This window comes from Syzygium oleosum, unplaced genomic scaffold (genome assembly GCF_021117445.2).
Source record: "Syzygium oleosum isolate NSW1041296 unplaced genomic scaffold, Sole_v2.1 Sole_v2.01, whole genome shotgun sequence".
Lineage (NCBI taxonomy): Eukaryota > Viridiplantae > Streptophyta > Magnoliopsida > Myrtales > Myrtaceae > Syzygium > Syzygium oleosum.
In genome coordinates, this window is record NW_026607485.1 from 387,943 (window position 1) to 413,720 (window position 25,778).

General features: G+C 44.1%; 1 protein-coding gene across 2 annotated transcripts; it reads right to left on the reverse strand.

Annotated features, from left to right (window-relative positions):
- Window positions 1–509: 509 nt before the first annotated feature.
- LOC115663586 (uncharacterized) lies at window positions 510–7,134 on the reverse strand. Of its 2 annotated transcripts, none has more exons than XM_056313562.1 (5): window positions 7,036–7,134; window positions 3,962–4,113; window positions 3,776–3,872; window positions 1,641–1,738; window positions 510–816 (listed from the first exon to the last, which is right to left on the reverse strand). In XM_056313562.1, the coding sequence occupies exons 2-5, from the start codon at window positions 3,987–3,989 to the stop codon at window positions 722–724; spliced, it is 318 nt and encodes a 105-aa protein (XP_056169537.1). In that variant the 5' UTR covers window positions 3,990–4,113; window positions 7,036–7,134; the 3' UTR covers window positions 510–721. The 2 variants fall into 2 exon arrangements, with proteins under 2 accessions (XP_056169537.1, XP_030441435.2); XM_030585575.2 differs by lacking the exon at window positions 7,036–7,134 and adding an exon at window positions 5,328–5,499 and having other exon boundaries at window positions 3,962–4,121.
- Between the last annotated feature and the right edge of the window lie 18,644 nt (window positions 7,135–25,778).

The window sequence follows — 25,778 nt, forward strand, 5'->3', positions numbered from 1 at the left end:
CGTAGAAAAGAACCCCCAAATTTATAAAAAGTTATAATGGATTATGGTTCAAAATCACCATCTTCCTGTTCATTTTAGACTACGGTCTTTCGGGCAATTGGTTTGGTACATTCTATGTTTTACTAGACATGATAATAACATAATCATTACTATCTTAAAAAAACACTCAAATTTCGACATTTTATTACCACAAGAAAAGAGATCACTTCAGGATTGAACAATAATGAAAGCACGCATAGGGAAGAAGCAGCTGCCAATTGCCCCTCGACCAAGCAAACCATTGAGATTTTCATGTATTTTTGGAGCCACCGCGTGACTATCTCAACCAATCATGGTCACCACGTGATCGATCAAATCCCAGAGACTTTCTCACGGTAATATGCTAGGCAAAGTTAACAACGATCAAACCATTAATTGACTCATCAATATTGTAAATTCCAAGTATTTACGACATAATCGGTATAACTGAGAACCTAAGTCCAGTTATTGCAATTCTTTGCCAGGAAATCTACATGAAACACATGCAAATCATTGATCTCTTTATCATCATTAGGGATGAAACATGATATAGTCCAGAACTCTGGAGTTCGGACACATCAATAGCACACCTAGAATAACTCAAAGTTCAAAAAACTCGTAAAAAAGTGATGCCTACAAAGTTTATGCCGTAAATTATCTTAACAATCTGATAAGCAAGTTAAAGCATGAAATGGACTTCCAATCACAACTGCAACCCTCTGTCAACACATGACCATCCGGGCAAAAGCTGATATGGACAAGCATCATGCTTCCTTTCACAGCTCCCTTCATGAAATTCTGTGATTGGAAAAGCAGTAAATGGCACATGCATTGTCAGTCAGATTGCACTGGATTTTGAAGACACTTCTGCGATGCTAGATGTCTAACTACATCCTCTTACCATGAAAAAGAATGCAAATCATCAGCAATTATATTCACACAGATCTCTCTACTTAAAGGGCTGTCTGAACACACTGTGATTATTAAATTTTGTAAGATCTTAAGACAAAATAATTAACTGTTTCTGTCATCACACACAAACGGGAAAGAATCTTATTATGCTAGAATCAGCACCAATGATGCCACATTTAGATTTGCGCTTTATATGTAGAATACAAAGAGTCAGAAAACTATAGTTCAAAAGTAATTTTGCGATGAGTTCACCTCAAGAATGGGAACTCCCTTACACTGCAAGTTTGACTTAGGTTATAGTCAAATGAAGAGATTAACTAATAGGAATAAGAACAATGAACAATATAATCAGAATAAACCAAGAATCAGGAATGAAGAGCATGGATGTTGTCCAACTTCATCTTGAAGACCTTTATAGTGTCCTTGTTGGGATTGACTACTATCGTACAAGGAAATCTATAGCTATAGGTATAATCAATCTTAGCATGAGCATCATATTCTACTACCACTGCAAGAGACATTGCCACAGTGCCCTAATCCGTGCCATTCCCTTTTAACAGGCTATACTATAGAAGGTCACACCCTGCAGCCCACTTGTTCTATGCACAAGTAAATGCCAATCATTCAATATGCAGCAGAGTTGCATCATAACACCATACATGATGTCCATGATGTTCAGAGAAGCGAGAATCATAATCCAAAGGTCTTACCTAGTTGTGCAAAGCCATTAGTGGATTCAACAGGAAGAACCAACGCATGTACACCTAAAGAGAAGCACGAGTAACCCCTGACCTCTGATGTTTTGGAGCTGAAATCCAAATATTAGCATTCAGTATTTATCTATAATACCTTAAACAAATCATAGACTACACAATGTCTTAACAGCAAATGAATGGAAAAGGAGCGGAAAATGGCAAAGAGAAATGATATTCAAGTTATAGGGTTCTATAAAACAGAGAAGGAAACCAAATTCACATTATAATTGCATAGACAAATTATTTCAAGGACATCTTTTCTGTGTGTAATGAGTTGTCAAGGCGTACTAATTATCTCAAAAGCATGAAAAAGTTATGGTCTAATCAGTCTCTTGATATATATGCAACTGAAGAGCTAAAATTGGAGAATTGTTCGACCAAGAACCATAAATGTTTAGTAATTCACAATAAGGATCAAGAAGACACTTCTCTGAACGAGTCTAACCAACGGATTAGCTATAAAGATACTGCACTTTGTCTTTTTCCTTAACCAAGGACATCTCGTCCCATTTCTCAAATGGCAATCTGGCTAAGAATATCCAGTCTAGAAGAAATCTACATTTGATAAACGGGTCATCTGAAAATTGGCCAAAAGAAAAGACTGGTCACCTGAAACTCTAATCTTTGTTACTGAGCAAATTCTACATGCAGACCGCTCCACTGAATCAACTATACTTGGGGCTCATTTGATCCAAAATTTCCATTACTGCAAGAGAAACAAGTAAAAACTTGGAAACATTTATAAATCACGTAGACACTTGAAAGGGGAAACAAAGATGAAATTTCTGTGGAAGCCACCCAATATTTCTGATGATTCTGCATTTTCACCTGGCTCATCAGCTTGAAACCCAAAACAGATTCCATTTGCAAAACATGTCCAAATATCATGCAAGAGATAATTTAGCAGACTAATTGACAAAGCACTTTGCAAAAGAAGGTGCCATCTAAGCCAAAAAACAAGTTGGCCAATAAAGGAATACGCTTAAGTTAGGAAGTTTACATTTAGGTCCTAAGAATATCGATTTTAAGAAATGTTTGTACTCCAGGAAACAGGCTCTCAAGCAAGCAAATTATGTCTGGAGTGTACCATTTAATTTATTTGACAGTAACTAGGCTCTGCAACTTGGCATACTTCTTGCATCAGATTTAAAGAGGTGTGTTTGGGGTAGCTATGGCTTAAACCTAATGTCCTTGGAGAACAAACAACACGCTGTAAACAGGGGATACTTCAAGGTTTTTAATACGGATGGGCAAGTTCTCTCAGAGAGTTATTGGCATCAGTGATCTGATTGAGAGAAGATTTGCGGATGACTTGTATACTAATACTGGCTAGGATGGGTTTCAATCAGCTACATCTCTTGAAAACATTGCATATGAACCATGAAATAAGCCAGTTCATGTATCCCACAATACTTTTGACTTATAATCAGATTATTAAGAGCAGCATAAGTATCAATTTCTAGCTCTAAAAGTCAGAGTTTTCATGGCTTTCCCACAAATCACAACGAGACAGTTCCTATTTCCCTACATTTTAACTTTTAAGTCAACAAAGTCTGAGTAAAAATTGATGAGTTCTGGACAAGCTTAGGAAATATGAAATGTTAGATCATGGCAGCATCAGACAGATGAAAAACCATATGGGAAACCCATACCATACACCACAATTTAGTAAGCACATGCCCTCATGTATGCAAGAAGAGACAATTGAAACTAATAAACAAGAAAAGAGATTTCTTTAACAAGTACACTTCCCATGACATATCAAAAACCATTATTTCCTCGTAGTTAAATTATATTTCTTTGAAGATGCTATATTTTCCGTTTTAAACTTGATAACATTAAAGACATCAAAAAATCTTGCTGCAGTGAAAAATTAGTTCCATATACCTCCATTTATTTTCATGGTTATATGTAGCAATATTCAAAGTGCGACAACAAACAGAATTACAATGAAACCACACCCATCAGTAATCAACATTAGAATACATAAACCTCTAGTAAGCTTTAGTTGTCAATTGTCATATGTCACAATTTCAAAGGGGAGCTAAGTAGATTCAGAATCAGCAACAAAAGCAAGTTCAGAAACTGACCTAATGCATGCATCGAAGCTACTCGAATGCATCGACAATATTGAGCCACAGCCTCCAAATTTATCATTTGCACAGCCATAATATACTTCCTTTATACCTAAAAATGGCTAAGAGTCATCTAATCATTTATGAATAATCAAATTTTATGAAAGTTTAGTTCTATTTCGGTATGATCAACAGATGTACCGATGATTGATAATGCTGTTGCACACATTATGCATAGTTCACATGTCACATAAAGAGAGCATGCCGAAAACTTCTCTGCAACTTCTGCAGACGAAAATCCAGTCCTCTGCCACTGTTCAAAGAGAATATCAAGAGCTTCGATTTCCGCATGTCTTGTTGCCTAGGAATGTGCAAGGAGAAAAGTAATGAAAGCATATCAAACTTAGGAGCTTGATCAGAGAGAAAGTTGCTCTTAGTGTAGTTTCAACATAAATTTAGGAAATGCATTTCAGGAAAAATATTTTCTCCTTCACGTTTATTTATTTTTTACTCTTGATTAACATTTGAGTCCAAATCTATTTCCTCTTAAAATCGCCCCTTCCGTATCTGCTCCATGCTGACTATACTTGTAAGGCTTGATCGTGTTCATCCTTTGCTCGGCAGACTAAGTGAGGGAGCTTAGAGTGCACAGATTGTATCCTAGGGACAGGATTTTCGTCAAAGCCAACAACATTAGATCATGAATCCTATTGGAAGAATCACTGTCTTTAAGACAGAATCATCAATACACCTTATCCGGAAATTTCATATGTTTCTTCAAATACCCACAACACTGAGAGTCTACAAGAGGATCTTATGCGTGAAGCATGGACAACTCTCTTTACTCCTCAGTATTAGGCACTCGATCTAATTTCTAGTACTCAAGCATTACATTCTTTAAATTTTATGTGAAAGTGCAGTTATCCTCCCTATACTTGAGATTTTGCAAAGTCTCTTAACTCGCTTCCCAAAACTTCAGAATTTTGCATCTCTCACTACACCATTTTAATCAAGAGAGGTGAAGCCACCATAACAACTCGCTGTCATGTGATTTAAAGCAATAAATACATATCCCGAATAATCTATAAAATTATAATCTGTTTAGGCAATCAAGTACTCGTTAACATATTCAAGCATGCAATACAGCACAATCTATGAGCACTCAACATTCTGGTTCAGCAGCTTGCAACAACTTTATTTCTATCCAAAAAATAAATAAATATCATTCCTCTATTCTCTCTCTCTCTCCTCATTAAAGCTTTTTCAGGGCACAATGGCAAACGAGAAACATGGAACATTGTATATTTGTTAGCTGTAGTCATATTTTATGAAAGAATAATGGGAACAAGACCATTTACAGCCTAATAATGCATAGAAAATTGCACATTTTAATAGATTTGTTCTGATATACTATTTTATCATATATTAAAGAAATGTTTAAGGCAGAAACACAAAACGATCAACAATAACTACAAGTGGATAATGTGAGGGTATCAATTCAGAACAACAACAAAGTGCTGTTGGCCAAAAATTATAGAAAGGGGTGGAGAAGCAATGGTAGACATACATTCCGTGTCTCATTAGTCCTGTTTCTTATTGTCACAATAAGGTTCCCTTCCTCAACAATCACACAGCAGTTCAATCAAATTATAATACAAATAAAGTACAATGTGAAATCATTTACTAATTAAGACTGAAAATACTAATCATCTTACTTATAAAATATAGTAACACTAAAATGCACTTGGTTGCTGAAAATCAGTTTCTTACCCAACTAGGACTTCAAGGCTATCCAAGGCAAGCTTTGCCTTATAAAAGAAAAGGAGAAAAAAAAATAAGCGTATAAGAGTCAGAATTTCTCTCATAAATGCACAAAGGCAATTTAAGGGGAAATCAGCATCAAGTTGCCAGCAGTAGAAATATTTTAGTATCAATATGCAGCTACTAATTGAATGAATCCATGTCTCATAGCCATATGATCAAGATCTTGCAGGTCCTGTATAATACACTGGTCACAAACTTCCAAATAATGATTATTAATACATACTAATCCTGTAATTCAGATGCAAATCCCACTAACACTTAAACTGATATGGCTCTAACAACTCTAAAGCAAAAAAGCCACTAATTTAAGAAACTACATGTTGCTCATTCCAGTATGTCTTATTATTGGTACCTCGGAAGTTTATCTTTAATTAATCAGGTTTTACTCAAACATTCAAGAAGCATCCAGGAGTTTTAGCTTCTCAGTCAATTTCCTTCAAAAAAGCTATGGCACATAAAAAATAAAAAGAGAATCCTAAACTATTGCAAAGGCCTCAGAAATCAGAATCGACAATCAGCTTCTTGTGCTTTTGACTCTATTCCACTGAATAACTTAAGTAAACGCCGTGTTTCTTGTGATTTGTTTCTTTTTCATATCTGTAATCCACAAGGCGAAAGAAAATAACCACCTAACCAGTTATCCATGGGCACAACCCATGTTCATATTACTCTCAAGCTCCAAGTAAATTTACTTTTCAATTCTCCCTAGTTGCCAAAGTAAACAAGCAGTAAAAGGACTCTGACTACCAAGCAACCTTTCCCGATGACTGCCATCTCACTTCTTCATTCCTTATGGTTTTGCCTCTTCAAGCACCCAAACCTCTCTCTCTCTCTCTCTCTCTCTCTCTCTCTCTCTCTCTCTCTAGATGGTTGTCCACTCCATTGCCTGGTTTCGGGTAAGGGAATTCCCAACCTATGCCACCCGGATCTCTCTCTCTCTCTCTCTCTCTCTCTCTCTCTCTCTCTATAGATGGTTGTCCACTCCATTGCCTGGTTTCGGGTAAGGGAATTCCCAACCTATACCACCCGGATTGGCTCAGTTCTTCGCCTGAAAAGGGGACTGAACCAACCCATGTGCACCCTGCTTCCCATTGTTTCACTCTCCCTTGCTTGTTTTTCCATTAAACCTAGACTTCACCTATTTCTTTGAATGCAGTGCTACCTATCAAAAGAAAGAAAGAAAAGCTATGCCTTGTAGGGATTGTTGCTGATTTCACTACCAAGCATCCACGGACAAAACTTACTAAGAAACGCTCAATCAACGTCTCTCGAACAAATTCGACGACACATTCTTCAAGTTCCCACGCAATTGTAGCACCAAACGAACAGAAGTCAAAATCCATCACAAGTATTACAAATAAACTTAATACACTTCGGATGTGCCAGGCGTTGCCTGATCTATCGCAAGCTGCATGAAGCCCAGAATGAACCTCAGGGAGAGAATCGCTCACCAGAAGCTACGTCATCGGTTTCCATGGCTTCGGACGGCGGCGGTAGTCCGTTGCTCCCTCACCGGCCTAAAAAATATCGTGTAGATGAACTTATCATCTCTGTAGGCAGGTGGCGATCTTGAAGATGAGGAGGAGTCGGGATGCGGAAGGTGGCGTCGGTCTCGGTGGCGATCGAAGATTTTCTACGGTGGAGATGTAACGTCCTGAAATTCGCCCACTTCCGGGACTAATGAAATAGATGATTATTTCTCATTTCGTTTTAGTGAGTCTCACCCAGAACTGATCATTCTCGGAATACTGACCATTAGGGAATGGCTAACTAGGAAAACGGTGCGTGGACCCAAGAACTCGATCGTGACTCGAGTCCGATTCCAAGAAGCGACGAGGGGATATTTTGTGCCGACATGGGCCGGTCTGAGGAGAGTGACGGATTCGGTTTGATCGACGACGTACGATAGGATAGCGGGTGATTCCGCACGACCGAGAGTACGCGCGGCGAACGATCCCGAACTTATTCCGGACGACCGAGACCCCTGGGACTAGCGATAAATCCTCGTGTTCTCTGGAAAATCGACATCATCATGACTCGAGTAGCCCTAGGTCGATACACGTAACTCCTAAACAGCCGCCCGTTAGTTAGAGACACTAAAACTGAAAATTGAGTTAAATCAATCGTGGAATTGAGTCCGGACTTCGGTGTCGAATTTCATGGGCGTATGCGACTATTTTGCGAGGACGACATCATTTTTATGTGGCCACTCATATTTAGGATCAGTGGAGCCGAAAATTGGAAAATCGACCCGGGACCGGAAAATTACCGTTTTGCCCCTAAGCCTTTTTAGTGTTCCGAATTTTGGGAAAATATTTTAGGATTTTATATTAGTTGTTTCAGCCCAATAATGTTAGAAAGGTTGGTCAATTGTGCCCCTAGATGTTTATTCTAGATTTGGTCTTAGCCTTTGGATTAGGGGCAAATTTGTCAATATTGAAAGGTTGGTCACAAACTCCCACTAAGCCCAAGCTATATACTCTCTAGTCTCTCTCTCTCTCCTCTCATTTCCTCCTCCCCAAGTTAGCCGGCCACCCTCCTCTCTCCCTCATTCCGCGAGCTCTCCCCCTCCCGGCCGTGTGCCTTCGCCGGACCGCCACCGCCGCCGGTGCCGCCGCCGGGGACGCCACCCCTCGCCTCACCACCACCATCCAGTCGTCCCTCTCTCTCTCTCTTTATCCCCCCTTTCAGCCACGTGATCAGCCTCCCCAGCCTAGGACCGCCGCACGCGCCGCCAGGAAGGCCGCCCGTCGCCGCCACTGCCCCGCCGCTGTCCAGCCACCCTTGCTGCTTGTTCAGCCTTGTTTAAAGCTTAGGATTTCAAGTGAGTACAACCCTAAGCCCTAATTAGGCTAATTTACATTTCTAGATGGGTTTTAGGGGTTAATTAAGGTATTTTAGGGGTTAAATGGTGGAGATTATTAGGGGCTGATCTTGTGGCTATTTCGCGGCTTAGTGTGATAATTTTAATTGAGGTTTAGAGGCGTTGTCACGCCTCGAACCCTATCGAGCTCATGACATCCGCCTCTGGTCGATTTATGCGACAACCCAGGAATTATCGCCGACCTCAATTATAATCATCAGAGATTTAAATTCACAACGGAAACCACAAATAACCCGGACAATTAAGACCGGGGAGAATATACATATATTCGCTTCCATTCACAAACTTATAAGATATTCACAATTACAACCTTAATATCCAAGTGCACACCTTACTATCCACCTTCGATAACAAAAAGGACTGGATGACCTGGTATCCTAACTTCCAAAAATGGTACACCTCAAAAACTCTGATTAGACCCATGCACTAACCCCTACGGCCCTTACTCGGCGTCCACTCCGAGTCTGATTCTTCACTATCTGAATTCGAACTTCCTTGGACAGTCTATTCCTCAGAGGACTCCGGCTCAGCTTCGATCACAATCGGGTGATTGATGTCACCCGACTCTGCCGGAATAGCGTTCTGGTACTCCTCGGCTAGAAAATCAAAGAAATTGTACTCCGTCACGAAATTGGGGTCCATATATTCCTCAAACGGGAGTATATACTCCGGGTCTCCTGCCGGCTCATCCGACTCCTCAGACTCGTCCTCAGGCTCAACCTCGGGCTCCACCTCTTCTGGTTCCTCCTCATCTGGTTCCTCTTCCTCTGGTTCCTCCTTGGGGATTGGTTCTAAATCTATGTCCATCGGGTCATCCTCAGCTTGCGATGCTTCGGGCTCGGGCTCATACTCAGCCTCAGAAGATCCCTGAGCGGCGAGTGTTGGATGCATCCCAGACTGTGCTACGCTAACCTCCGTACTGGTCAACTCTCCATCAATCGGGGGTATAGCAGTCGGGTCCCAATCCCTAACTAAATCGAACGGAACATCGAATCCTCTAACAGGCCCGAACTTAGCCCCGTCCGCATCCCGGAAGAACCAGGCAGTGTACTTATGCTCTTCCCAAAGAGGCAAACCTACATCTATAAACACAGTAGAAGTGTGTTTAATCCAGGTCATCCCATCTCCCATCGAAAATTCTGTAGCGTCAACCTCGGTGTGCACTGGTACCCCAAAACGCTCTGGTGGCTGCAGTGGAGGATTCATGGTTCCTGACGGGGTTCTGAAAATGTTGGTTGAAACAACCATGAAAACACTTCTCAGCAAGTTCACCCCTAAACCCCACCTAGGCTATCACGTACCTCCAGACAATAATCAAAACACACATTCGCACACATACCATTATCACATAGCAGGCACATCAACACAATCACAAGCATGCACAATTCTCATGCCATGCACTCATCCTGTTCTCATCATGTCTCATCCATATTCCTTGCCAGTGACCCGCGTACACGTACACGCCTCAGGTACACCGCGACCTCTTTCCACAACATTTCCGGGCCCGCGTAAACGTACACGCCTCAGGCTCAATATCTACCACCTACTGCATAACCCGCGTTGAAGTACACGCCTCGGGCTAACAGTCTTTCGGTAATACCGGGCATCGTCGAGCGTAAACGTACACGCCTCAGGACGGCACAATTCCCACGATCTCACATATCATACCACGCACTATTTCTCGTTCTTTCACACGTGTAACAATCACTTGCCACATAACTGGTCAATCGCACGTGACCCTTGCACGCAACAATTATACACAAACCATGCTCACTCAGCATTCAACACGGCCAATTTTAATAATTAAAACAATCTGGCCCAAGCGTGCACCCAACAAACATAATTAACTCAACCAATTGCACAATCACACATTTAATTTCACCACCACAGTCTAATTATTTTCAAACGCACGTAAAACACAGAAATCATTATTTTTCTTCCACCAAACGACGTCAAATCGATTCCGGTCCTTGACGGGACTTTTTCACCATAAATTCTCGGTTCTAAAAATCCAACTTGCGTCCCGATCAGCCCATCACGGCCCCATGAACAGTAGACCACAGCCACTGTTATTCTCGAATTTCCAATAAATATTGCCCGAATTAAATCCTAAGGCCCGCCACAAAATTTCCACTCCCAATTCATGCAATTTCGCACCTAACTTTTACCAGATTTCGCCCAAAAATTGCCCGTCGATACCCGAAGTCCTAAGTTGAGTTTAGAGCGCGACTTACCCGCGTTCTAGACTATCGCGGCTAGAATGAAAGCGGCGGCAACCTAATCGGGAGCGGCGGCGACGACGTACGGCTCTCGGGTGGCGACAGCGCGGCTTGGGCGGTGGCCGGTGAGGCTCACGGCCAAAGGGGGACCGAGAGAGAGAAAGAAAGAACGGCGACTTGGGTGGGGGGCGTGAGGCTCGGCGGTGGCGCGGCGGCGATCCGGCGGGCGTGACCGGCGGCGGTGATGACGCGGCGGCGACGGCGGGAGGGAGAGATGGCCGGAGGGAGCTCACGGAGGGGGAGGAATTTCACGGGGAAAAGGGGAGAGACCGAACGGGAGGGAGGGGAGAGAGAGAGGAGAGAGAGAGGAGAGAGAGAAAGGGGGTGAAGGGCTAAATATCCAATTTTGACCACATTTTTGGCAATTTACCAAAATGCCCTCCTCTCACATTTTGATCCGACGGTCCAGATTAGATCTAATCTTGAAACCGACGGCCCATATCAAATCTTGCCAAAAATATCCAGGGTATACTTGTAATTTCTCAAAAAGCCCAAGGGAAAAATTGTCTTTTCCAACTTTTAGGGCAAAATTACCAAAATACCCTTGCCCTTTAAAACATGCCCTTTGATAATTCTCAAGGGTAAAATGGTCCGATTCTCCGTTCCTCATCGAAAATGAATTTTTTCGAAGGATTCGGGTGCATAAAAAATTGCACGTTACAACCGCAACGTCGTCCTAACGATCCGTTGTGACTTCCAAATTTTCCGGTGTCCGATTTGGGCTAAATTAAATAATTAAATTCTATTAAACGTAACTCGAGCGTTTCTCAAACTAACGGGCGGCTTGTTGGGGAAATTCGCTTATTCGACCTGTGACTGACACTAAATCGAGTCACATGCAATTTATTCAGACCGTCACGACTTCGGTTGTCAATAAAATCGCGAGGATCAATTACTAGATCCGTGGGGCACGATCGTTCGGTATAGGTTCAGGATCGTTCATCAATTCATTTTGTGGTCCAGCGGAATCACCCGCGATCCACTACTATGACAGTGGCGAACTGACCCCTAACTATGCTTAGATCGGCCAACAGTGGCTCAAAATATCACCTCGACGATTTAATGATCGAAAGTCAATCCACGATCGAATTTTCTTTAGTCGTACGAATTTAACTCCCTGATTAGCCTTTCCCTAATGGTTAGCATCCTGGGAATGATCAGTTCCGGGCGAGAACTAATTACGAGCACATTCATAAAAGTCAGTATTTTATAAATCCCAAATGGACTATTTTTCAGGATGTCACAACTCTTCCCCCCTTATAAAAATTTCGTCCTCGAAATTTACAAATCTTGCCACTACTCAACAATTACAAATCTTACTACTGCTCAAATAACTGGGGGTATTGACGTTGCATCATCTTTTCGCTTTCCCAAGTTGCGCCTTCAGTCCCGTGGTGCTCCCAAATAACTTTGACCATCGGGATTGTCTTGTTCCTCAAAACTCGTTCCTTGCGATCTTCAATTCTTACCGGTCTCTCGACATAAGACACCTTGTCATCAACTTCTATCTCCTCATAATTCAGCACATGTGTCGGGTCCAGTTTATATTTCCTCAACATTGATACGTGGAACACATTATGCACTTGCGATAAATTCGGCGGAAGTGCAATACGATATGCCAAATCTCCAATTCTTTCCAGTACTTCAAATGGTCCTACGTACCTCGGACTCAACTTTCACTTTTTACCAAACCTGGATAGTCCTCTCATGGGCGATACCTTAAGAAAAACGTGATCCCTGACTTGAAACTCCAAAGGTCTTTGTCTTCTGTCTGCATAACTCTTTTGACGGCTCTGCGTTGTCCTCAGCCTTTCACGAATAATCTTAACTGCCTCAATTGACTGCTCGACTAACTCTGGCCCAGTTATAGTCCTTTCTCCCACTTCATCCCAACATACAGGCGTTCTACAAGCTCTACCATAAAGTGCTTCAAAAGGCGCCATTCCAATACTTTGCTGGAAACTATTATTATATGCAAACTCTACCAAGGGTAGTTGTTCTTCCCACTTACCCTGGAAATCCAGCACACACGCCCTGAGCATATCCTCTAGCGTCTGAATCGTCCTCTCAGACTGGCCATCTGTCTGAGGATGGTAAGCTGTACTGAATTGTAGCTTCGATCCCAATGCCATCTGCAGACTTTTCCAAAAATTGGCGGTAAATCTGGGATCACGATCTGAGGTTATTGACACTGGTACCCCATGCAATCGAACTATCTGCTGCACGTACAACTCAGCATACCGATCTAATGCGAAATCCTTTCGCACAGCCAAAAAGTGTGCCGACTTGGTCAGTCTGTCGACAATCACCCAAATAGTGTCATGACCTCTTTGGCTCCTTGGCAATCCCAATACAAAATCCATGGTTATATGCTCCCATTTCCATTCCGAGATTTCCAAAGGTCGCAACAATCCCCCGGGCTTACAGTGTTGCGCTTTCACTTGCTGACACGTCAGGCACTTAGCCACGTGTTTAGCGATATCTGCCTTTATACCATTCCACCAATAATATTGCCTCAAATTCTGATACATTTTAGTACCACCCGGATGAATACTGTATCTGCTATGATGCGCTTCAGACAAAATTTCTTCCCTAAGTCCTGCATCGTCCGGTACACATAACCGTCCACAAAACTTTAATATCCCGTCTTCAGACACTTGAAAATATGACTTTTTCTTGACATCTTCCATCTTTACCATCTTTTGAATTTCCTGATCCGAAGATTGTAACATCTTAATTTTAGTCTGGATCTCCGGTTCAATCCTAAGCATAGCCAGCAAGCTCGAGACTTGAGTCACTTCGAACCTGAACTCCGAGCCCCGAACTTTTTCCAACAGTGTCCATTCCTTGACCATCAAATGTGCTATACTCGACTTACGACTCAAAGCATAAGCTACCCGGTTAGCCTTCCCGGGATGATAAAGGATTTCACAGTCGTAATCCTTCAACAACTCCATCCACCGACGCTGCCTCATGTTTAACTCCTTCTGAGAAAACAAATACTTAAGGCTTTGATGGTCAGTATATATCTGAAACCTTTCTCCGCATAAATAATGTCGCCAAATCTTCAAGGCAAACACAATTGCGGCCAATTCCAAGTCATGCGTCAGATAGTTCAACTCATGCGGTCTTAACTGCCTTGACGCATAAGCTACTACTCGTCCATTTTGCATAAGAACACACCCTAACCCTTTCAACGACGCGTCACTATATATCTCATATCCTCCGGGTCCTGACGAAATAGTCAACACCGATGCCGTTGTCAACCTATGCTTCAATTCCTGAAAACTTCTTTCACATTTGTCGGTCCACTCAAACCTTGTTTCCTTTTTCAACAAATGCGTTAACGGCGTTGCTATTGCTGAAAACCCTTCCACGAAACGACGATAATATCCTGCTAAATCCAGAAAACTATGAACCTCTGTTACCGTCATTGGTCTAGGCCACTTCATCATAGCTTCGATTTTCGTCGGGTCAACTGAAATTCCTTCTCCAGAGATTACATGACCGAGAAAAGCTACTCGACTGAGCCAGAATTCGCACTTGCTAAACTTAGCATATAGCGCATTCTCCCTTAAAGTCTGCAACACTCGATTCAAGTGAAATTCATGCTCTTCTAGGCTCTTCGAGTAAACCAATATATCGTCTATGAACACAATCACAAATTGATCTAAAAATTCCTTAAACACACGATTCATCAGATCCATAAAGGCAGCAGGGGCGTTCGTTAATCCGAACGGCATTACTGTAAATTCATAATGTCCATACCTCGTCCTAAATGCCGTCTTCGATACATCCTCCTTTCTAATTCGCAACTGATGGTATCCTGTTCTCAGATCAATTTTTGAGAACACCGAAGCCCCTTGCAACTGATCAAACAAATCATCAATCCTTGGCAAAGGATATTTATTCTTAATCGTTACTTGATTCAGCTGCCTATAATCAATACACAGCCTCAGTGATCCATCTTTCTTTCTAACAAATAACACCGGTGCTCCCCATGGAGACGCACTCGGACGGATAAATCCCTTGTCTAACAACTCTTGCATCTGAACCTTTAGCTCCTTCAACTCTGACAACGACATCCTATAAGGTGCTTTCGATATTGGCTCAGTTCCTGATGCCAATTCGATCACGAATTCTACCTCCCTTGCTGGTGGCAGTCCCGGCAATTCCTGAGGAAACACATCGGGATACTCGCACACCACAGCTTTGTCCTCAAGCCTCGGCTCCTCAGCCGTCGAATCAACTACTGCCGCTAAGAATCCTTGACAACCTTCATTCAGCAATTTTGTCATTTCTAGCGACGAAATCCATGAAATCGAGGATCCTCCTCGATTTCCCACAAATTTAAATTCCGGATGTCCAACGGGATTAAATTGGATCACCCTGCTATTACAATCCATCACAGCCCTCTGCTTAGACAGCCAATCCATACCCACGATTACATCAAAATCGTACATATCTAGAACCGCTAAATCAATCTTTTCCTCCCTATCCCAAATCACAATCGTACAATCTAGACACCCCATCAAAACCAACATCTTTTCAACTAAGGGAGTCGTCACGCATAGCACAACATCAAGCAATTGCGGTTCTATTCCAAGCAACTCAACAAACTGCTTCGATATAAAAGAATGCGATGCTCCAAGATCAAATAAAGCATACGCAGCATGGTTGCACAGAGAAATCGTACCTGTGACAACCCCTGGTGCGTTCTTAGCTTCTCTTCTGGCCATGGCATACACTCGACCTTGTGCCGGTGGCCTATTCTGATTTGCTATCTGGGCAGCTCCAGCCTGATTCCCATTCCGAGCTAGCGGCAATGCAGGCAGCCTATTCTGCCTGGGATTGGGGCAATTCCTTATGTGATGACCGAATCCCCCACATCCAAAACACGCTCCACCCCGGGTTGGACAAGGTCTACTCCCGTGTCTACCTCCACAAATCCTACACGGTCCATTCTGATTTCGGGCCGGCTTTCCAATATTTCTCCTAACAGAAGGAGTAAAACGTCTATTATCTATCATCGGCCTCTTCCCAGGATTACGATTATCCCTACCTGGGTTAAACCTCGACCCAGAAGCGACGGCCCTATCCATATGATCTCGCTCTAGAATCTGGGCCCTATCAAACATTTCCTCATAAGTTCCCAAATTTACCAGTAACAACTGGCTATGGATATCAGCCCTCAATCCGTCCCGAAATCTTCGCGCCTTGTCATCAGGGTGCTCTACCATTCTCGGCGCAAACTTCGATAATCTAGAAAATTCCGCCTCATATTGATCCACCATCATCGGACCCTGGCGGAGTCTCACAAACTCTGCTAGCTTCTTCTCCCTAGCATTTGCCGAGAAATATTTTTCATAAAACTTCTCAGTAAAAACAGCCCAAGTCCGGACTGTGCCTTCCGGAAATATTCGGCAAAAGTACACCACAAGTGCCATAACTTGTGTACGGCGATCACTTTGGTGCCATAACTTTTTTTCGGATCACTTTGGTGCCAAGTCGGAGGAAAAGAGATCACTTTGGTGCCAATTTGGCCGGAATCCGACGTGGCATTTTTTATTCATTTTTACGCGACGTGGCTCGCGGAGGCTGAGTCGGCGTGTACAATCAGCATTTTTTATTTTAAATAATTTTTTTAGCATGTACAGTCAGCATTTTTAATTTTAAATATTTTTTCCTTTTTTTCTTTCTTTTCTTTTTTTTTCTTTTCCTCGCCGGCCGGTTGCCGATGGCCGGCCGGCCACCGGCGAAGCCCGGAAGAAGGCTGGGCGAGGGCAGCCTTGCCCATGGCCGGCGAGGGCGGCCGACCTCGCCGCCGACGGCGAGGCCGGCCTCGCCGGCCAGCGAGGTCGCCCACGCCCGATTCGGGCGAGGGCGACCTCGCCCGCCCAGCGAGGGCTCGGCGAGGGCGACCTCGCCGGCGCGGCGGCGCCTCGCGGCGCGGGCGAGGCGACCTCGCCGGGCGGGCGAGGGTCGCCTCGCCCGAGTCGGGCGTGGGGCGGCGACCTCGCGCACGCGGCGAGGCTTCCTCGCCCGACGCCGGATCTCGCGAAGGCGACCTCGCCCGCCCGGCGAGGGCTTCCTCGCCGACGCCGGCGAGGTCGCCTCACGGATCCTAGGGCGAGGGCGCCCTCGCCGGCGCGGGCGAGGTCGCCCACCCGAGCTCGCAGGCGCGACCTCGCGACGGCGAGGTCGCTAGCTCCGCCCGGAGCCTCGCGAGGGCGACCTCGCCCGCCCGCGCAGGGCCTCGCCCACGCCGGCGAGGGTCGCCCTCACCTCGGGACTGCGAGGCGACCCGCCACGCCGGCGAGGGCTTCCTAGCCCGACGCCGGACGCGAGGCGACCTCGCCCGCCCAGGCGAGGGCTTCCTCGCCGACGCCGGCGAGGTCGCCTCGCAGAGGCGAGGCCTCGCCCGGCGGGCGAGTGGCGCCACCTCGCCTGTGCCCATTGCCCGGCGAGGGCCGCCTCGCCCGCACCGCCGAGGGCGCCCCGCGGGGCGACCTCGCCTAGGCCGGCGAGGGCTTCCTAGGCCGACGCTCGGGCGAGGGCCGGCTCGCCTGTCGCCGGCGAGGGTCGGCCGCCCTCGCCGGCCATGGGCAAGGCCGGCTCGCCCGCCTTCTTCGGCTTGCCGGTGGCCGGCGAGGGGAGAAAAGAAAAAAAGAAAAGAAAAGAAAAAGGAAAGAAAAAAAGGAAAAAATTATTTAAAATTAAAAATGCCGATCGTACACGCTAAAAAATTATTTAAAATAAAAATGCTGATCGTACACGCTTACTCAGCCTCCGGCGAGCCACGTCGGCGTAAAAATGAATAAAAATGCCACGTCGGATTTCCGGCCAAATTGGCACCAAAGTGATCTCTTTTCTCCGACTTGGCACCAAAGTGATCCGAAAAAGTTATGGCACCAAAGTGATCGCCGACACAAGTTATGGCACTTGTGGTGTACTTTTGCCGGAAATATTCTATCTTTGGTGGCCTTCCACCAGTCGTTCGCGTTATCCTGCAACTGGTAAATCGCCAGAGTTACTCTTTCATTATCGGTACACTCTAGTACCTCAAAAGCCTTCTCGAGCTCCTCTACCCATCTAGGTGCAGCCTTAGGGTCATCTTTCCCAGAAAACTTGGGCTGTTTAAGCTTCATAAACTGCTCTACCAGTTGATGCATTGGCCTATTCATATTCATTTGCCCCTGCCCCTGGTTCTCATTATTATTGACAGCAGCAGCGGCCTCAGCGGCCTCGGCAGCTTGGGCAATCGGAGCAGCTCTTTCCTGTGTCTGCTGTTCTAACAGATTTCCGATCCGTTCCAACGTCCTCATAACGACTTCCATTCGAGGATCTTCAGCAGGTCTAGCTTCCACTCTGGGTTCTGCTGCAGCTCCAGCATTGACCCCAAGATTTTCTATCGCTCCTGCACCCATTCCGAGGTCCTCTACAGCCCTAGCTCGAGCACGACCTCGACCTCTTGCTCCCCTTCCAACGTCCCTTCTTGGGACTCTTCCTACGCCTCTTCCTTCACTGCTCATTATCGCAATTCTACCACCCTCCTACCTGCTATAATTCTATTTAGGAATTAGCACTCTAGGCCAACTAGATCAATCTAGTTCTAGGCAGTGAATTAACACAAGAATTCACTAAACAACAATTCCTCGCTACCAATCACAAGACCACAATCACAAGAGTCTGAACACTTACCTCAGGTCCAGACGCACCTGCATTCAAATACCACAACAACTTTCTCACTCAATCAATCACAACAAACAATCTGGAGGCACGTGTAGCTCATTCCACCTTACAACTCGCTAAGTCTCCCTAAATTCTACCCCAGGGTTTCTGCTCCTTATCACTCCAAACTTCGACCAGTCTAGATCGAGCTAACCTTGCTCTGATACCAATTCAAATGGGGATGTCACGCCTCGAACCCTATCGAGCTCACGACATCCGCCTCTGGTCGATTTATGCGACAACCCAGGAATTATCGCCGACCTCAATTATAATCATCAGAGATTTAAATTCACAACGGAATCCACAAATAACCCGGACAATTAAAACTGAGGAGAATAGGGAGAATATACATATATTCGCTTCCATTCACAAACTTATAAGATATTCACAATTACAACCTTAATATCCAAGTGCACACCTTACTATCCACCTTCGATAACAAAAAGGACTGGATGACCTGGTATCCTAACTTCCAAAAATGGTACACCTCAAAAACTCTGATTAGACCCATGCACTAACCCCTACGGCCCTTACTCGGCGTCCACTCCGAGTTTGACTTTTCACCATCTGAATCCGAACTTCCTTGGACAGTCTGTTCCTCAAAGGACTCCGGCTCAGCTTCGATCACAATCGGGTGATTGATGTCACCCGACTCTGCCGGAATAGCGTTCTGGTACTCCTCGGCTAGAAAATCAAAGAAATTGTACTCCGTCACGAAATTGGGGTCCATATATTCCTCAAACGGGAGTATATACTCTGGGTCTCCTGTCGGCTCATCCGACTCCTCAGACTCGTCCTCAGGCTCTACCTTGGGCTCCACCTCTTCTGGTTCCTCCTCATCTGGTTACTCTTCCTCTGGTTCCTCCTCGGGGATTGGTTCTAAATCTATGTCCATCGGGTCATCCTCAGCTTGCGATGCTTCGGGCTCGGGCTCATACTCAGCCTCAGAAGATCCTTGAGCGGCGGGTGCTGGATGCATCCCAGACTGCGCTACGCTAATCTCCGTACTGGTCAACTCTCCATCAATCGGAGGTATAGCAGTCAGGTCCCAATCCCTAACTAAATCGAACGGAACATCGAATCCTCTAACAGGCCCGAACTCAGCCCCGTCCGCATCCCGGAAGAACCAGGCAGTGTACTTATGCTCTTCCCAAAGAGGCAAACCTACATCTATAAACACGGTAGAAGTGTGCTTAATCTAGGTCATCCCATCTCCCATCGGAAATTCTGTAGCGTCAACCTCGGTGTGCACTGGTACCCCAAAACGCTCTGGTGGCTGCAGTGGAGGATTCATGGTTCCTGACGGGGTTCTAAAAATGTTGGTTGAAACAACCATGAGAACACTTCTCAGCAAGTTCACCCCTAAACCCCACCTAGGCTATCACGTACCTCCAGACAATCATCAAAACACACATTCGCACACATACCATTATCACATAGCAGGCACATCAACACAATCACAAGCATGCACAATTCTCATGCCATGGACTCATCCTGTTCTCATCATGTCTCATCCATATTCCTCGCCAGTGACCCGCGTACACGTACACACCTCAGGTACACCGCGACCTCTTTCCACAACATTTCCGGGCCCGCGTAAACGTACACGCCTCAGGCCATGTTTCTTGCCCGCGTAAACGTACACGCCTCAGGATCAAAATATCCAATTTTGACCACATTTTTGGCAATTTACCAAAATGCCCTCCTCTCACATTTTGATCCGACGGTCCAGATTAGATCTAATCTTGAAACCGACGGCCCAGATCGAATCTTGCCAAAAATATCCAAGGGTATACTTGTAATTTCTCAAAAAGCCCAAGGGCAAAATTGTCTTTTCCAACTTTTAGGGCAAAATTACCAAAATGCCCTTGCCCTTTAAAACATTACCTTTGATAATTCTCAAGGGTAAAATGGTCCGATTCTCCGTTCCTCATCGAAAATGAATTTTTCCGAAGGATTCGGGCACATAAAAAATTGCACGTTACAACCGCAACGTCGTCCTAACGATCCGTTGTGACTTCCAAATTTTCCGGTGTCCAATTTGGGCTAAATTAAATAATTAAATTCTATTAAACGTAACTTGAGCGTTTCTCAAACTAACGGGCGGCTTGTTGAGGAAATTCGCTTATTCGACCCGTGACTGACACTAAATCGAGTCACGTGCAATTTATTCAGACCGTCACGACTTCGGTTGTCAATAAAATCGCGAGGATCAATTACTAGATCCGTGGGGCACGATCGTTCGGTATAGGTTCAGGATCATTCATCAATTCATTTCGTGGTCCAGCGGAATCACCCGCGATCCACTACTATGACAGTGGCGAACTAACCCCTAACTATCCTTAGATCGGCCAACAGTGGCTCAAAATATCGCCTCGACGATTTAATGGTCGAAAGTCAATCCACGATCGAATTTTCTTTAGTCGTACGAATTTAACTCCCCGATTAGCCTTTCCCTAATGGTTAGCATCCCAGGAATGATCAGTTCTGGGCGAGAACTAACTACGAGCACATTCATAAAACTCAGTATTGTATAAATCCCAAATGGACTATTTTTCAGGATGTCACAGGCGTAGAATGGGCTGTGCGATGGCTGGACATATTGGACTGAATCGGCCCAAGTTTGGAGTAAGTTCGGGTTCAATTGTGGATTATAGTGCGCGCCTAGTTTGGTTCTCGTGGTGGCTGATTCGGGTGATGCTTTGGGGAGCCTAATAGGGTATTTTGAGGATATTTATTGGCCTAGAATGACCTACTTGGTGGCTGTCCATACCGGGATTTAATTGGACAAGGCGCGAACAATTTGAGGCTAAATTGTGTGATTACCGGGAATGGTTGAATTAATTGATGGACTGGCTGAATTGTCCTTAGTTGTGATCAATTTGCGATGCCATGTTGAGTACTTATGTGACCGAGAAAGGATAGTCTTGGTGAACCTTAAACTGTGCAAGTTTAATGGCTTAATTGCGTGATTTTCGTGTGCCGGTGATGTACCATGGCTGATTTGAATTAATTGATTGATTGGGCATATTGATTCATTAAATTGAATATGTGTGGTGGTGCAATTGCATGCTCATTGTGAATTTCTTGAATGCCCAAGTGTGAACGTTATGGCCATGAGTGTGGATCTCAAGCATTGGCACGGCATGTGCATATACGAGTGTGCACGAATGACATGAGCATGTGATAACCTAAAATGCCCTGATGCGTTTACGCGGGGTTCAGATAATAACTGGTGTATGTGAATGTGTGATCACATAAAGCCCTGATGCGTTTATGCGGGGTATTGAACCCGTCCTGAGGCGTGTTACACGGGACGGTGCCCGGATTTCCGGAAGATGACCAACCTAAGGCGTTTACGCGGGTTTTGTGTTATGAGCCTGATGCGTTTTACGCGGGCCAGAGCTCGATCTCGAAGTGATGGACCTGATGCGTTTTACGCGGGTCGGACCTGATGCGTTTAACGCGGGTCGGAGGAGAAATTGATAAATGGCATGTGTGCAAGAGTGCAAGTGTGCGACAATGCATTGATGAGGCATGAGCATGAGTGCGAGCACGAGCATATGCATAACATGCGTCGTGACTTAGTGATATGCGTATATGTGTCTTGATTGAATTCTGTGGCATTATCGCGATTATATATATATATATAGTGCCTAACCTGCAGGGTCAAGTAAATTTTGGATTTGGGCCCGAGGGCTTGAGTCAAATATGTATTGGTCTGTGCGTTGTTTAGTACTCGTCAGGAGGTGCATGTTAGCCTAGTTTAGGTTTAGGGAACCTACTCGCTAAGATTTATTCTCAATGTTGTTTAAACCCCACCTTTCAGACCCCCGATCTTGAGGATGCCTGAAGTTCCGATACGTTTTGGGATTCCGCATCAGATAGAGCGGACGAGGACGGTACACCCCGTAGGGAACGGGGAGTCGTATGTTAGGCATTATACTTTAGTTTGGGTGGACGTGGGGGAGACGTATTACCAGACTCACGAATATGTAGCCTGGTGTTTCAGGGATCGTTTCGGGGAGTATGGTCCTCTCCAAACTTTTGATATCCCGTTTAACGGGCTGGGCTCGAGGGACCCCAGTGCCCCGACGAAGAAGTGGCTGACCCTGGCACTTCAGCTGAGGAGAGTGCGAGCTCTGATGGTGTACCTGTACAGTATGAGGTGGACGAGCCCGATCCGATGGACTCGGAGCCAACTGACTGGGACGCTGATCTGGAGCCGATAGAGGAGGATCCCGTACCAGAAGCCGAGCCTGAGGATATGGACTCGGAGGAGGAGGCCGCAGAGGCTGAGTTCGAGCCGGACTCATCGGACTCTGAGGAGGAGATGCCCGATAGCTCTTCATCCTCTGAGTCTTCTAATTCCGACTAGGACTGGGTTCCGTAAGTTTAGCCTTAGTCCTAGATAGGAGAGGACCAGTACCTTTTTGACCGGAGCCCTTCTAGCTTTAGTGACCCTGACCGCCCGGGCCACTTACCCGTTTTTGTTAGTAGTGGCCGTTGACCCGTTTTTGGTTTTTGATGATCAAGCTGTACATGAATATTGTATATGGTTCCCAGTATCAATGCAAGTGTATATTTGTTCATGTTATTGGTTGTGTGCTATCTTTGGTCATATGTTATAATTTCGTTGGGTATTGTATTGCTTCCGCGTGTGCTTTAATCTCTGTGTTGGGCGTTGGGTCGGCGACGCATCCTGGAACGTCGCACTCGAATCGACCTTTGCGAGGGATGTGGCGCGCCGTAGGGTGCGGGGCGTGATAGGAGAAAAGAGGATTTAGCAGAAAAAAAGCCACCAAAAAAACCAAAACTATCTCCAAACTATGTCCACCGTAATATTTTTACCCCAAACTTATTCTTATGACATTAAAAGCCCTAAATTTGTACCTATGTGGCATATTTACCCTCCGTCATGGTTCCGTTAGATGATTTTTCAGTCAAAACAACATCGTTTTCCTATTTTACTTAAACCACGTGGGCGCAATGTTAGGATTGTTTGCTTTCTGGCGTCCATATAGGTAAATTTTTAACGGTTCACATTAACAGAACTTTGATGGAGGGTAAATGTGTCGTACAAGTACAAGTTTGAGATTTTTAGTATCACGAAAAAAAGTGTAAGATAAATGTGTTATAGTAGACATAATTTAGAGTTTTTTGTTGCCTTTGCTAAAAAAGAAAAAATATATATAATATTTGGGTATAATATCCAAAGAAAGTCTCGGAGGAGAAGACCTCTCTTTATTTGACTATGTTCCTTAGCACTCCCCAGACAATCTTCCAAGTATTTTTGTAGATCTGCTTCGCTCGAACTATCTTTGTGCATAAGTGAAATCTCGGCTTCTAAATTTGCTGATTCAGGATCAATTTCGTAGAGTAAAGCTGGATCCATTAGATGATTGTCTTGGATAATAACCTTTAAATCGTCCTCTAGTGACTTGCATATTATTCGGAATCCCCACTTTTTCACGTTTTTTCCCGAGAGTGTTACGCTAAATTGTGCGTAACTCTCATCAATTTGACCAAAATCGACTTCTTGCCACAGCTCAAATGGTTCAAAATACTCAAGCCAGATACGATCCGATTCCGACCCAGAGTGTTCGAAATAAGGTATAAGGTAACTCCGAGGATCACCATTAACACGTGGTTGAAGTATAAAAGGTTTGAACTCTATCTTTTCACCATTACCAAGAGCAATATAAAGAGCAAATCCAAAAAACTTGTCATACAAATCCTCTGAAGCCATAAAAGATACGGAATCCTCTTCAACAGGGAGGACCCGCTCTGGCATCTCTCCTCCTGGGAGAGTAATTAGGTAACCAGGGTAATTACAAAACTTCTGTTATAAAGATAGAGCATTAGAAAGTACCGAGTTTGTTATCCGTTTCCAAATAGAAAATTCAATTTGAGTTAGTAATTCTAGCGAATTCCACTTTAAACCGGAGGTGAATAAGTGAGTATAGATCCAATAATCCTTGCTTGCATTAACATACAAGTCTCATGTGATAGAAATCATTCCCAAAAGCACAGTAGCCACCTACACTGATTATTCAAGCCAATGACATATGCAACATTTTCCTTGTTATTGGTATTGCTAGTATCCAATCAATGCCAAATACTGATTATTTACACCAAGATATAGACTATATGGTGCAAAATTTTTCTTTCTTAGTTAAACTTTTGTAATGTTTGGTTTTGATTTTATACCATCCTCATGATAACTGATTGAAAGAGAGCAATTTGAAATTATGTTTTACCATGTGATCTAGCCATATCAATTAATGCCCATCTAAAAACGATTAATTAATGAAGTTTTTCTTGGCTACATAATAAGTAAATTTCTTATGTAAATTACCTTTTATATATGGTAATTTGCTATGCAAGTTAATTATGCCGCTGTGTTTTCTAACTTTTTTTCACTTTTAGTTAATAGTTAATGGTAAAAAAAAATAGTAAACGACAAAGTTCGTGTATAACTACAGAAATGAATTTTTCAAGTTCTAGTCCTAGAGAACATTTAACTAACACCCTTTCATATTTCCTTTAACGAAATATAGGTTGATGGAGGAAAATAGAGCCAGTGATTGTGCGACACATGATATAGCCCTAGCACATTATTCTATCCAACTTTCCATTACTGTATCGATATGTCTATAACCCTAAGAGGTTTCACAAGTAGTAAACATTTTTATCCTCCTTTATCAATGCTAGAGTTCAAATCACCACATTGGCGCATTTTCTCTGTGATACTCCCAATAACATAAACCTACATGTCCTCAGTAATTACCCCATGTTAGTGGGTTCAGCCAGAGGTGGGACTACATCTCATCTAGTGGAGATTAGTTAGGTACTCAAAAAACTATGGGATATCACATTGATATAAAGAAAAAACTTTTACATTATTTTGATAATTTCTCTTGCAAGAATGCGCATTGATATAAACAGTTTGACCTCACTTTATATTCGTTTGCTTTTCTTAAGCCTCCAATTGCATTTTCTGCTATTGCAATAGACAAGCACACACTGGATCTAGCACATACTCCACATCGACTTATGAGAGAGAGAGAGAGAGAGAGAGAGAGAGAGAGAGAGAGAGAGAGAGAGAGAGAGAGAGAGAGAGAGAGTTTAACTTGGTCAAGTGGGGAAGTATTAGCCATGGTCAACTTTCTACGGACAAGATGGTGAAATGAAGTTAAATCTCCAAATTTTTGCAGAGATTCGCAATCATCTGCCTGAAAAGAATTCAAAAGTGGTGGAAGCTCGGGAATCTCTTGTAATTGATGGCATTCTCTAACAT

Coding starts and splice junctions, on each gene's coding strand:
- LOC115663586 (XM_056313562.1), bottom strand. CDS start 3,989: ATGTGTGCAACAGCATTATCAATCATCG. Junction 3,873..3,961: donor AACAGCATTATCAATCATCG/GTACATCTGTTG, acceptor AGCCATTTTTAG/GTATAAAGGAAGTATATTAT. Junction 1,739..3,775: donor AGCTTCGATGCATGCATTAG/GTCAGTTTCTGA, acceptor TTTGGATTTCAG/CTCCAAAACATCAGAGGTCA.